At 37.5% G+C, this 14,509-nt stretch overlaps 1 protein-coding gene across 1 annotated transcript; it reads left to right on the forward strand.

Moving 5' to 3' along the window:
* Nucleotides 1–6,196: 6,196 nt before the first annotated feature.
* LOC107193773 (transmembrane protein 53) lies at nucleotides 6,197–13,718 on the forward strand. The gene is made up of 5 exons (XM_015583278.1): nucleotides 6,197–6,498; nucleotides 7,780–7,987; nucleotides 8,056–8,208; nucleotides 13,029–13,154; nucleotides 13,237–13,718. Exons 1-5 carry the CDS (start codon nucleotides 6,284–6,286, stop codon nucleotides 13,516–13,518), a joined length of 984 nt encoding a protein of 327 aa, XP_015438764.1. The 5' UTR covers nucleotides 6,197–6,283; the 3' UTR covers nucleotides 13,519–13,718.
* Nucleotides 13,719–14,509: the final 791 nt, after the last annotated feature.

Here is a 14,509-nt window from a genome sequence, read left to right on the forward strand (position 1 = left end):
TATCAAATTTTGTTATGCGGCAGTTTTTCTGATAACATTGACTTTCATATTCCTGCAGACATTGGGTATGCCCCTACGACATACGACGAAGGAAACCGAAACATTTCTTTTTTCGACGTATTACGTGATAGACGTCTCCCGCAGGCCGTACTTTGAAATAATATACATCCTACAAGTAATTAGCGTGTTAGCAATAGTATACTCGTACATCGGTGTTGACATATTTTTCGCAATGTTGGTCCTGCACATTTCTGCGCAGCTAGAAAATCTTCGAATGCGTCTCGCTAATATAAAAACATCCAACTGCTTTGATCGCGTCTTAAAGGACACCGTAATGCGTCACACACGTCTCATCAGGTACCTACCTTGTCGATGGTGTGACATTATGTTTTGCATTTTCCTAACAGGTGTTCTAAAAATAAATCTGAACCCCAGAGCCAGAATGTATTAAGTCACGCTTTACAAACTTTAGAGGAGAGCAAAACAAAGGTACAAAAACCTTGTAACTTTGGAACTGTTCTACGTATAAGAATTCAACGAGAAACAATTGCTACCTTCGTACTATTGAATGGACTTCGAACAAGTTTCGATAATATATATTATATAATATATAGAAATGGTGAACATTGCATTAAGTCCCCTATGTGACTTTACACCGTTTGGCTTGGCACAAGATACGGACTTAATATTACTTTTTACACTATTATACTAAAAACTAAACGACTTATTTTTTCTTAAATCATTAAGATTCAAATCATTTTTTTTTTAAAGTGGACTCTGGCTATCGGGTCCAGAAATGCTAATACCTGTTCTGTATTTTGACCCGACGCACAGTGGGGCAGAAACCTAAGAAATAGGGAAAATAGTCAAAATGTTATTTTTTGCACTAAAAATACCGAATATTATGAAACTACTGTATAATAAAAATGTTATAATTACGTAGTACGAAAAGTTTGTCGAAAAAATATTCCTCACACCAAAAATTCAAATTTTAATGAATCGTTAAAAAATTGATTTTACATGATTCTAATGATACTTTTTTAAAGTTTTTTTTAAACGTTTTGAGGTCTAAATGTTTCATACTCAAGTGTGCTGAGAATAGGTTTAAAAAAATAATTATATTTAGTAACAATTTTTTAACGAAGTTCTTTAAAAGAAAATGAAAGACACAATATCCATAACTTTTATAAAAAAAAACTGGAGTCAAATTCCAATTTTCGACAGAATAACTACGTTTCCAAAAACACGACTAACAGAATTGCCGTCGGTACTTGATGGTGGTCGTTTACCCACAATCAAATCCAATATCGACTTCAAACTTTTTTGAATCCCTTCGTTTCTTTTAAACACAATATCTTTATATCGATTGATCACGATATCTGTAAGACAAATATATGTTGACTATAAAACAATATATACTACTATTATCTTTAATAAACTACTATTATCTTTTTACATTTTTTGATAGCTCAAATTATAAATTTACAAAAAATATGTAACAAATAGATTTGCTCGGAAACTCCCGGAAGGTAACTAAGAAACCAATACATATTACATATAATTTATAAAGTTTTTCAATGGGCTTTTTTGTGGAAAAAGGCTATGTGTAATGAATTATTTGCTATTACTTACTAGAATTAATACTACTTATTTCAAATCTTACCAAAAATTTGTACATACATTGTTACGAGCCAGGGCTAAGTTTTTAGTGTTTGTTACGTGGACGAACCTGTGCCTATTTCATCACAGGGGGCCACTGGGATAGATTGTCGTGGACGAACCCGAGCCTATTTCATCTCAGGGAGCCACTAGGGTGGTTTAGACGTCGTGTACGAGCCTGTTCCTATTTCATCACAGGGAGCCACTAGGATTGTTAGTATGGGCCTCCTAACTTTAAGAAGTCGGTACACTTCGAGCGGTAAAAGTGTGCCTTTGTGGGTTCACTTCCAGCTGGGAATATAGATATTATTTTAGAGTTGAAATGAACAACACTGAATTATAAATAATTATAAACGTATAAAAGTATATTAAATAAATAAAGGTTTTACAAATATTACTGTAAGGTGTAGTCGCGTAAGCTAATTCCAATGTTCTCGGTTTTCACGCACTGAGAAATGCGGGGATTTGTTATGCAGAGTTTAGTTTACTTTTACAAACGCTTGACAGGGACTTTAATACCCGATCTCACTAGCTAGACTTCTGACATGAGTATGATCGGCGGATGAGCTGTACGCGTCCCTTTTTATATCCCGAAAATCGAGTCTAAAAGTAGTGGGGGACACGCCTGTTCCTCAACGGAAACTGTTTTCCAAGAAAATCTGGTCACGCTATAACACCCCGTGGGCAATTACGTAATCTGGCCGGATGCATTCCAACTCCCGATAGGGTTAAGAGGTCACGAGAGTGTTTTCGTACGTAACAACATATAATCAACATTTAAAAGACTCAGCTAAAAATTTCGTGCGAAAAAGCATACAAACATTAACATGTATTTACACATAGATTAGAAGTAAACTACTATTATCTTTTTACATTTTTTGATAGCTCAAATTATAAATTTACAAAAAATATGTAAAAAAAGAATGTAATTCCATAACTTTCAACTTTTGAATGTTTTACCTGTTTCTTGGGTTTCTGCTCCACTATGCGACGCCCTCTTTGTCGAAAAACATAAGAATTATTTCCTTACAGTGCAGTCGATGTGATCGAAAACGCATACACGTTGTTGCTGCTCATATTGCTATTTTATTTCGGTGTATATAATTGCCTGTCTATATTCGAAATACTTACCGTAAGTGAAGTACTCGTAACATGAAGCAACCCTCGGCAACCAATTGCGAATACGGACGCAAATTCGAACATTTGTTTCCCAGATAATCAATGGTAAAGCCGATTTTCCTGCATCGGTACTGTACTTTCAAATAGGTTGTTATATAAGTGTTTTCATTCAAACATCGTTTTACTCCATCGTCGGACAACTTTTGGCTACTCAAGTAAATACAGATTTCAGTTACAGGGTAACACTATTCCAATGATTCTTGCCGGTGGTAGCTCAGCGATTTGTGGCCCAACCAGCAAGAATCAATGGATTACAGTGTTCCTCAATGATTCATGCTGTGACTATAGCCAATGAATTCGTAAAAACTTTGATCGGTATAAATTTTAATTTACCCAATGTGATTTATACACAGGGTGGGCCACGCATCATATATTTATTCTGATCTAACAAGGGAAGGAAGTTCGGTAACCTGAAAATTCAGATTTTTGTAAACTTTGCAGGTTTGTAGGGGACCTCATGAGAAGTATAGCGCCGAATGGTTATAATAAACCAAAATGGTTATAATAAAAATTGAAGGGTTTCTTATGCTCTATAAAACGATGCAATTAAATTGATAAAAATTCTTTGTTTACATAAAAACATCCCCCTCCTCTCCACTTTTATTACTTATCAATTTAATTGCATCGTTTTATAGAGCATAAAAACCATTCAATTTTTATTATAACCATTTTTTTATATCTACGATAGTTTTAAAGATATACAGGGAAAGATGGAAACACCTATCTACCTTCAAGGGACGTTCTCATCCTGAAGAACTGAAATTGGGCCAAAAACACAAATTCCGCTATACTTCTCTTGAGGTCCCCTACAAACCTGTAAAGTTGAAAAAAAATCGGAATTTTCGGGTTACCAAACTTCCCTTGTAAGATTCTGATAAAAGATCTTCGATTCTGCTAGATCTATTTTCTTATAACAAAGTCGATTTCAATAAGCGCAACGGTGTATCCGTAAACACGTATTGAGATCAGTTAGTTGTAATAAGGATAGTTAATCCGTTCATTATTTATTATTATTACGTGCAAAGTCTGAACTAGTGTACGAAGCTGTCTACGATTGCGAATGGCTGAACTTAAAACCGAAGGATGCGAAAAATTTAATTTTGATTATGATGCGATCTAGGAAACCACTCTACGTGACCGCAGGAAAGTTGTTTCCCATAACAATGCTGACATTTTGCAACGTAAGATGCAATTTTTCGTATTTTTCTGAAATCTTTGATCAGTGCTTCACATTCAGTATCCTTTCAGGTATTAAAAATATCCTTCAGCTATATGTCTTTTCTGTTGACGAAAAATTTAGATACAAGCGGACACGCATAAAATCATCGATGTAGCCACTCCTTCAGTTATTACAGTAGATTATAGCTGATGGTTTTGATGAAATAAAGAGTAGTTGTTAATTAACCATTCATACTGTGTTTGCACGTGACTACTCGTGGGGGGACCTAATTGAATAAACGAAAATGCAGTTACTATTTGTAAATTATTTGCTTTACTACTCTTATTTGTGATAAATCAAATTTATAAGTTGATAAATTATAATGTAAAATATATTTCAATACTCTATTAGATTTTGTTGAACCGTTGCTGGAGCTAAATATGCATCCAACAGTTATAATCAGAGCATTATGCCAAGTTCCAGGACCATTCTGAATGGACAAGTCAGCATACCCTTAGAGTGCAATGATAGGAGCAAAATAATTAAAATGATAAATTCTTGTGTATGAACTACATTCATTGGTCGTGGTCTATTAGGATATCACAATGCCTTGGATGCAATTTACACTGTTATACTTGAGAAAAATGACAGAAATAAAAACAAAAGTAGAGATGTATGCGGGTATCAATTTGACATCATAATAATTGACGGAAATATTGGTAATTATTAAATCACCAACATTACTATTGATATTTTTATTCCTCTGCTTTATGATTCGTATAATTTTTAATTGCGTCTCTGCAGAGCTAACTTAACACACAAACAATTCACAGGGTTGTTTCTACATGCCAAACTAAAACACAAATCAAGAATGACGAAATTGTGTTCGAGGCTTCGTTTCTAAGTTATTAATTATTGAAAATACGGACAATATGCATACGCATAAAATACGTCTGGCGCGTCGGATTATGTATATGTATATACTATATACTATGTACTTAGGACAGTCGATTCCCAGCTGATACATGGGATCGATCGATGGCCTAGTTAAATTTATGAATAAAATTAAATTAAATGAATGAAATCAACGCGTGAAACGATTGAAAAGCGCGCCTCTCCAATAGAATACCTAACCGCCTGACAGAAGTATTTCAAGCGTTTTGCTCATATTTTGAACAATTAATAACTCGGAAACGAAGCCACAATCGTAATTTCGTCACTCATGATGTTTGTCTTACAATTAGTTTTGCAATCCATCCTGCGAAAGTGTCCCATATTTTTATTAACACCCTGTATGTAGTAAAAACCCCCAAAAAGAAACAAAAATATACGCGTTAATATGTTGAAACACCAAAGTGTTGCATGGTATTAAAACAACAGACTCATTAAAACTTATTTAAATCCGTTACATCCCTCTAAAATCACTGCACGCCACGATAAAATGATCCCCAACCATTACGTTTCCTTTACACACGATTAATTTCGTGACATTACATCAATATTATTTCATTACAGTTTTCCATTTCACAGATTCCAATATAAAACTTTCTGTCCGATTCGACCAAAAAATGACTGATACGAAAATATAATTACATTTTCAAATTCACGCGTAAAACACCAGGTATAAAATATCACCAGTGCAATTGTCAAGTTACATACAACGATGCAAGTATCGGCATTATCATTCGAGTGCTTCGTACGCGATATGCACCATGATGTCACTACCTGCAGCTTGTTTAAAACACGAAAACGCGTGACCGAGTGTTGCGAGTGCAGGCGCAAAAGCGCGCCTAACCTAACGGTTCCCGAAGCGTCGTGAACGTGGACGCGAGTCCGATAGTCTATTATCAGGTATTGTGGCCGTCCAATCGTCTGAAATCGCTGATTCACGTTGGATCAACAAACACGCTCTGGTTGTCTCGCGTGCCCGATAATGTACGCGAGAAAGGAAAACGGTCTCCTGAAGTACTACTTAAAAACATCCATGATCGTGGACGGCGTTCGTCTTGTCCGTGACACGACCTAACTTTCGTACACGCGCGGTGTATCGGGTTATCGATCAGTAGCAGCCCGGTGTTCCCGACGGACGACGCAAGTCCCGTAAGTCCGACTCGCAAACGAGGAACCGTCGTCGGTAGAGGGGCAACTGTATTATCCTCCCTCTCGCTACCGTTCGGTATATACCCTCGTTCCCGTCGGCCCCGCCGTTCCGCTCTGTCATCTCTCTTTCGTTCTCGCCCTCTTTCTCTCGCATCCTCGCGGGAAGGAGGACGAGAAGCAGGAAAGATGAGCGAACAAGAGGATCTCGACTACTACATCATGTTCCCGTCGTTTCCGCCGTCCGCAAAGTATCCAACGTTGACCACCGGCGGCCAGAATCAGCGGGAGGAGTTCGTGTTCGTCTACAAGGAGGACAAACTGCCGGTGGTCGTCCTGTTAGGATGGGCCGGCTGTCAAGACAGATACCTGGCAAAGTACAGCGCGATCTACGAGGAGAAGAGGTAAGTACTGAGATTTTCTAACTGAACCGTTTCGCGAATTCGCTGAATTGCTGTACTTGACGTTTCCACGTCGAATCTTAAGTGTTCAACGGTAAATCAGGCTTACACCGAAATATACCCGAATGGTTTCTATGAATTTGTGCGGGGAACTCAGGGACCACCTAGTTCAGAGAGTAACGATTATGTGTCGATTGCGATTCCGTGCGTAAGAATTCAGGTGGGATGAAAGATATACATATACACGCAATTAGTTTCCTCGATGGGAACCAGCAAAACGGATATGGTTAATTCTTACGGGGCCGGTGAAAGGGCAAGTGCCCAGTGTACCGGCGATTTGTGTTGTCGATACTGTTTATTTAATCAATAAGTATTCAAACGTTTTAAACTGAATCGCCAGTGGCGCTTCTGAAATCGTTCCAATTTAACCATCGCCTGTGTAAACAGAAAGCTTACTGAAAACAATTCCTCAGATGCATTTAGTCGAAGTTTTTCTTTCTTTTTTTTTGTGGCTTAGTGAAGCGGTAATTGTATGTCATATACGAAATGAGTAGAATATCATTTAATCATAAAAAATCAGTAATTGATCATCAGTTCATGTTTATCAAGAATCAATCGTGTGGATAAAAAGCTTTAAATGACGACAAGAAATATTAAAAAACTTGTGATCTGTTATTTGTCGAATGTAGGGAGAAATTTGAATTATGCAATAAAATGAAGTTTTGTGTTCATTGACAAAAACGTTCGATCAAGTGAACGTCATGAAACACTAGTTTTCTTTATCGTCTGTTACTCAAACAAATAGTCAATCTCTGTTAAATATCTTTATTAAACAATAAACCATACAATAATATATAACTGAAAAATTAGTATATCGGGAATACAATTACGGAAATTCAACTAAAAAAATTATAACAAAATTATATCATTGGATTTAATAAACCAAAATACGTTAACAAAAAATTACATAATTTTCATTAAAAGATTATGATAAAAACAGTAATCGTAGAATACTAGATTATTTTTATAAAAATAACCACGGTTTTGAAGTTAATAATTATTTACGTGATCATTATGCAACTACGAGTTTACATACCCAATTACATTATACATATTTATATCAACTGTAATCTCTTACTTTCTTTTCCCGTTGCATTTAAACTAACTTAACTTTATAACTAACAAAACGACGGAAAAAAACTTAACTTACTCGCACTTACGTTCTTTTTATTTCACTTACCGTTGTCCTTCAAAACTGATCACGAATATTAATTGTTGCTCAAGCTGCATCACTCTGCGATACACAGCACCGGTGGAATGTCTATTTTGGCGAAGAGACAAAATGCCTTACATTGGAAAACGATTGATCCAAGTGATCATGGACAAGAGTTTGGATCAGCATCCGATATTTTTCCATGTGTTCAGCAATGGCGGCGCGTTTCTTTATCAACACGTGAGCCTCGCAATGCAGCAGGCTAACACCCCGCTCAAGGTACGAAAATATACTATTTTTATCGTTCACGATATGAAGAAACCCTTGATACCTCACCGTAATTACAGGTCAAAGGAGTAATATTCGACAGCGCACCGGGCGAAAGAAGATTAACCGCGCTGTTTAAAGCGATCAGCGCCATCATAGGGGGGCATCCACTAACAAACATACCGATGTCTTTCTTCATTACAATCTTCCTCTCCGTACTCTGGCTCTTCGAGGTATATACATTATGTTTACGGGTTTTAAGACACCTTCCTATTTTAATGGCTCGAAAAAGAATGAAATATTTTTATACAGGGTGGGGCAATAACTATGTCCACTTTGAATATTGCCGTTATTTGTAACGATATGAAAAAATGTTATATACAAAACTTACACGGTGTAGAGGGGAGCATATTGTGACACAAACATTTTCTGTGTGGGTGAAGGTATAGAGGAAATTTCAAGGTCATCTCTATTATTTTTAATGGAATGCTATGTTTTTTTTATCACGATGTGATAGCCAGTGTTGAGACGACTTCAGCGAGCTATCATTGAAGGTCATGCAAGGTCAAATGTGGTAGTAAAATAAACTTTCTTACATTACAGGAGATGCTCGCAGTGGTGACCGTTTGCGTCAATGCAAAGTTGCAATCTTCGTATCGCTGCATCACGTGCATGTCTTCTCGTTTGTGAACTTATTCTAGCATATGCTGCAATTATCCGTTGTTTCATATTTTCTGGTGTAGTGGGTATTGCTTGATAAATAGCATTTCCCGATGCTCCCCAGAGAAAAGAATCTAATGGGGTTAAATCTGGAGAACGAGGTGGCCAAGAAACTAATCCTCCACGTCCTATCCATTTATTTGGGTAAAGTTCGTTCAGTGCATCTCTTACTCTCCGATCATCATGCGCTGGACACCCGTCGTGCTGTAACCACATCATTTGGCGAACGTTCAGTGGTACATTTTCTAATAATGTCCCCAATCTACTTCGTATAAAATGTGCATATCGTTCGCCAGTAATGTAAGAAAGTTTATTTCACTACCACATTTGACCTTGCATGACCTTCAATAATAGCTCACTGAAGTCTCAACACCGGCTATCACATCGCGGTAAAAAAAACATAGCATTCCATTAAAAACAATAGAGATGACCTTGAAATCTCCTCTATGCCTTCACCCACGCAAAAAAGTTTATGTCGCAATATGCCCCCTCTATACCATGTAAGTTTTATATACAACATTTTTTCATATTATTACAAATAACGGCAATATTCAAAGTGGACATAGTTATTGTCCCACCCTGTACATTATACCTTATAATAGCATAAAATATAAGACAATTGTACGAGACGCCGAGTAAAGGAAAACATTGCCGGAACCCTTTTAACATTCTGCAAAAGACATCTTCGAAATAAGGAAACATATCAGACTGACTAAAAGCAACAGCGAGTTAAAAAAGAAAATATTTTTGAAAAAGTAGGAGAATCTTCTACCAATTTGGAATGATTGATTAATCGGACAAAGAGTATTATTTTGATGTTTCTATCAAAACTCTACATAGGGTGTAACAAAAATGTTGCAGGTCCCTGAAATGGGTCACTCATGCCAGTTTTTCAAAAATGTTATCCGAGGCTTCGTTAACGAGATATTAACGAAAAACCCTGACCAATCAGAACGCGAGTCTGCTGGCCGAACTCCCGCGGTAGCGTTGGCGACGCGCTGTGTTTCTGCTACGAAGCTACGAACAAGCAAGTCGGCAAACATCGAAGGAAACTGCGTATAATAGCAAATGAAAGAGCCGTAAGAAATAAAATCGAACTTTCTATCATCTTTTGTTTGTCATTTAAAGTGATTAATGATTAAAGCATAAATGGAGGAAAATCGTGTGTACCGTAAAAAGACGAATACATAATTCTTTTCTTAAATAGAATCGAAAATAATAATGATTTCAAGTGAGGTGATAAGGAATACATAAATTTCCTTATCAAATAACGTATTAACGAAAAGATAATGTAACAGAAAATGAACAAGAAGTGATCGTAGTGCGGTATTGAGATACAAATCCGTAGATTAATAACGGGCAACAATGTTACTGATATTGAATAAGTCTCTTTAAAAAGCTCGAAGAAAAATTTACGTACGCAAACTTGCAGAATTATCACCGGAAATAAGTCAGCATGCGTTGAATTAAAAAAATAATAATCACCAATAAATTGAATAGAACTCACCCCTTCGGAAATTCAACTGCAGCTTGCAAATCTGGGTCACTAGGTCATGATACATGACGGTTCGTTCCTTGCACTTCTGCAAATCACATGTTTTCCTAAAACGCTGGTTTCTTTTTACCTATATCTTATTGCCGCGGTGAGTGCGAACTCAGAATGTAACGATGGGAAACTACTTGGGGGTAGAGGAAACTCCTTCGGAAAACTTCTTTCAGACGGTTAGCAATCGGGCGACAGAGATGTTTAATTCACGGGAGTATTGCGCAATGTTCTGGTGGTACGCACAGAATAACGGAAATGCGGCTGATGCTGTACAAGCGTTTGGCTACGTGGAACATCTGCTAAATTGAAAACAATCGGCCCATTTCAAGGCCACGAATTTTCATAACGTAGGAACAACACGTTCGATTAAAAATGAATTAAATGATCGTGTCAAGTGATCAGTGTTGGTGGTCGTTAAGTGAAGTGATTACCTACATATGCGGTGGAATAACCCGGACGCACTGGACGTTACGAGTCTTAATTTCGGCTGGTGCCATATACAGGGTGTAACAAAAATGTTGTCCGACCCCGAAATGGGCCACTCGGGGGGGTGATTTGAAACAAATTTTTCCTCAGCAACAATGTAATCTGAGGCTTCGTTACCGAGATATTAACGAAGAATCCCGACCAATCAGAGCGCGAGTTTGCCAGCTGAGTTCCCGCGCTAGCGGTGGCTACGCGCTGCGATTTGTAGTCAACGCAACCGCGAGAACTCGGCTGGCAAACTCGCACTCTGATTGGTCGGGGTTTTTCGTTAATATCTCGGTAACGAAGCCTCAGATTACATTGTTACTAAGGAAAAACTTGTTTCAATTCACCCCCCGAGTGCCCCATTTCCGGGTCGGACAACATTTTTGTTACACCCTGTATAGCTGCTTCAAAAATATAGCGTTAGTCATAAACCTGACCGACCTTAAAGTTTATGTGTTTCGGTATCCTAATCTTGTCACTCGATACCCTTGAATTGTAAAATTTGTGCTCGACCGTCGTTCAAGGGCGTACGACGTCAATTTGGGATCAGTTTTTCGGTTTCAATGTAATTAAACAAGTTCTTATAGCGTAAAAATTTCAGATTTAACATACTTGTGGTCCTTCTATTCTTGATGAAAGCTTATGAAAACGTAAATTTCTTTCAAATATTCCAATCTTTTTTGTTTTATTCCTTGGAACTCCATAGCTGAAAGTGGCGTACGACCCCGAGTGCAGTGGGACTCAATGAGCCCCCGATGATCGAGTACTAATGGTTTAAGGGTCTGCCACGTTTATGGCTAATGCTACATCTTTGAAGCAACTATACCTGCGATCACGTGTGGACTGGGCGCTACCCTACCGTAAACCGTTTCGTCCGTCAATGACCAGGATCGATACAATGACCTAGTGACCCAGGTTTCAAAGCTGCAGTTGAATTTCCGAAGGGGTGAGTTCTATTCAATTTATTAGTGATTATTACTTTTTTAATTCAACGCATGCTATGACTTATTTCCGGTGATAATTCTGCAAGTTTGCGTACGTAAATTTTTCTTCGAGCTTTTTAAAGAAACTTATTCATTATCAGTAACATTGTTACCCGTTATTAATCTACGCAATTGTATCTCAATAACAAACTACGATCATTTCTCGTTCATTTTCTTCTACATTACCTTTTCGTTAATATGTTATTTGAAAAGGAAATTTACGCATTCCTCATCATCTGTTTGAAAAAAAAAACTGTGTATTCGTCTTTTTACGTTCCACATGATTTTTCTCCATTTATACTTTAATCATTAATCACTTTAAATGACAAACAAAAGATGATAAAAAGTTCGAATTTATTTCTTACGACTCTTTCATTTGCTATTACACGCAGTTTCGTTCGATGCATGCCGACTTGCTTGTTCGTAACTTCGTAGCAGAAACGCAGCGCGTAGCCAACGCTACCGCGGGAGCTCGGCCGACAGACTCGCGCTTTGATTGGTCAGAATTTTTCGTTAATATCTCGTTAACGAAGCCTCGGATAACATTTTTGTTAAGGAAAAACTGGTTTCAAATCGCCTTACGGATGACCCATTTCAAGGTCCTGTAACATTTCTGTTACACCCTGTATATGTATGATCCATGTTGACATGCATGATAATTAGAAAACAAATCATATCTGTTTCGCTCTTTGAAAAAATGAAAACTCAAAAATGAGCTCTTATAAAACTTTTGATTATTGTTGTTAGTAATTTTTTTTATGAAACAAAAGTTTATTGATTCTAGAAATCCATATTGATTAAAATTATAATTTCTCTTATCACAGTACATGCTGGAATATACAAATATCATTACATACATCAATTTTCTTGTTACAAAAACTGAGAAAATTGTTTAAATAATGAAAAAAAAATAACGTACAAAAATTCCGAAATACACACTGAATGTACTAAATCTTATAGTAAGAAATCTCCTGAACTTTATTTCTGCATATCATGAATAACTATTTTCTTTAATATCATGTCATTTTTTTTGTTTTTTAAAAATGAAATCGGCCCATGTTGCGCGACAATAATTTGTAAACTTATAAGTTAAATAAGCACCAGCAAATCGATTTACATTAATGAATAAAAAACCAACCTCGTAAGGCCGAGGCTATGACGATAGAACTTAACACGTAGGGGGCTCTGAACTTATTGTCATTTTACTCCCTACAGCCCCAACCATGGCAATATAGTTAGAGTCCACAGTATGTACGGTAAACAGTAGACTAATATTAATCGTGCGTATTCATGAATATGAAAAATTTTTTAATATTATAAACCGTTCGCTCAGGTGATCGCTCACGCATTTGGGCGCGGATATCCGGTTCAAACAAATCCGATCGCGCTGGCGGAAGAATCTAATTCCTGGCCCCAATTGTTCCTTTACTCGAACGCTGATACGTTGATTCCGGCATCGGTAAGAATCTCCGGCGATACTTTTCATTTACAAACCGTCGAATGAATTCAAAACGACGTGTTATGCGTTTGCCCGCTTCAAGGACGTCGAGAAGTTCGCCAGCCGACGAGCAGAACGCGGTGTACGAGTGCAGCTGGTACTCTTCACGAATTCACCGCACGTGAAGCATTATACCACGTACCGTGACGTTTATGTAAACACGGTTTGCAGCTTTATCTACGAATGCCTGACGTCACCGAATTTTGAGAGCCTGGAACCCTCTCAAGAGCACACCGAAGAAAATAGTCCACTGAAATACAACGCTTTGCCGGGCCTCACGAAACGTGTTGTGCTACCTCACGAGGCCACCAAACAGCTGAATTAGAAAGCATCGATAGTGAATTTAGCCATACATATACAACAGATGGAAGAGCCGCGTTCCGTGCGGCTGTCGCAAGCTCAGAAGAAAGCTGGCAAACTGGAAGACTGAGAGGATCGGCATTATTGTTTGGTTTGCTCTCGTTCTCGGGCCAGCAGGTCTGAATTCGTGAAACGAATATAGTCGTCAGGGTTGAGTCTTGCTTATCCCCCTTTCCGGCTCATTTTTCTATTGCCATGTAATGTAACTACGCGTTAGGTGTTTTCAAGTATAAAAAAAAACAAAACGAGAAAATAAATTTGCATTACGATAATCAAACATTCGTATGCTTTATCGACCTGGCATTGCACTTCATTAATTAACAAATAATATTTATAATTTTAAAATAGCTTTGCACATATAAATATAATCATGATTGTACATTACGTTATATTCTTATAACATTTATAATTTTATTGTTATAACCAAGACTCAACACTAGTCACACCTGAACCAGAAGTAACGTTTGAATTTTTATAATGCTACCGAGGACTGCAGTGAGCTCGATCTCTCTTTCCTCCTTTCGTCCTTTAGTACATGTTCCATTTCCATTCTCTATTTCCTCCGTATCTTCCATTTGGTTCTCTCACTGTATGTCCTTGAACGTCGATGTGCCTGAAGCTTTGCAAGTCGACGCGATCGTATTCTTTTTGGGAGTAATAAACTAGAAAGATACATACGATAGGAAAATATACGGAAGTGCAATTCTTACTTTTCGGTAAAGAAACGGAACAACGTCACGTGGTACCAGCTTCAATTTTCTCACTCGGAATTCCGTAATCTCGTGTAGTGAGTTTACGAAGACTCTAGGCGCAGTTGACAGAGAATTATTAAAAACAAAAAAGAAAAAGTTACATTTAGTAATCTAGACGCTTGCCTGATTCGGTCGCAGTGCGCGCGAGAAAGTTACGTCACAAGTTTCGAAATCTTGAGGTATACCTAAACACTTCGAATTACT

The sequence above is a fragment of the Dufourea novaeangliae genome, unplaced genomic scaffold (assembly GCF_001272555.1).
Source record: "Dufourea novaeangliae isolate 0120121106 unplaced genomic scaffold, ASM127255v1 scaffold24, whole genome shotgun sequence".
NCBI classification, from domain to species: Eukaryota; Metazoa; Arthropoda; class Insecta; order Hymenoptera; family Halictidae; genus Dufourea; species Dufourea novaeangliae.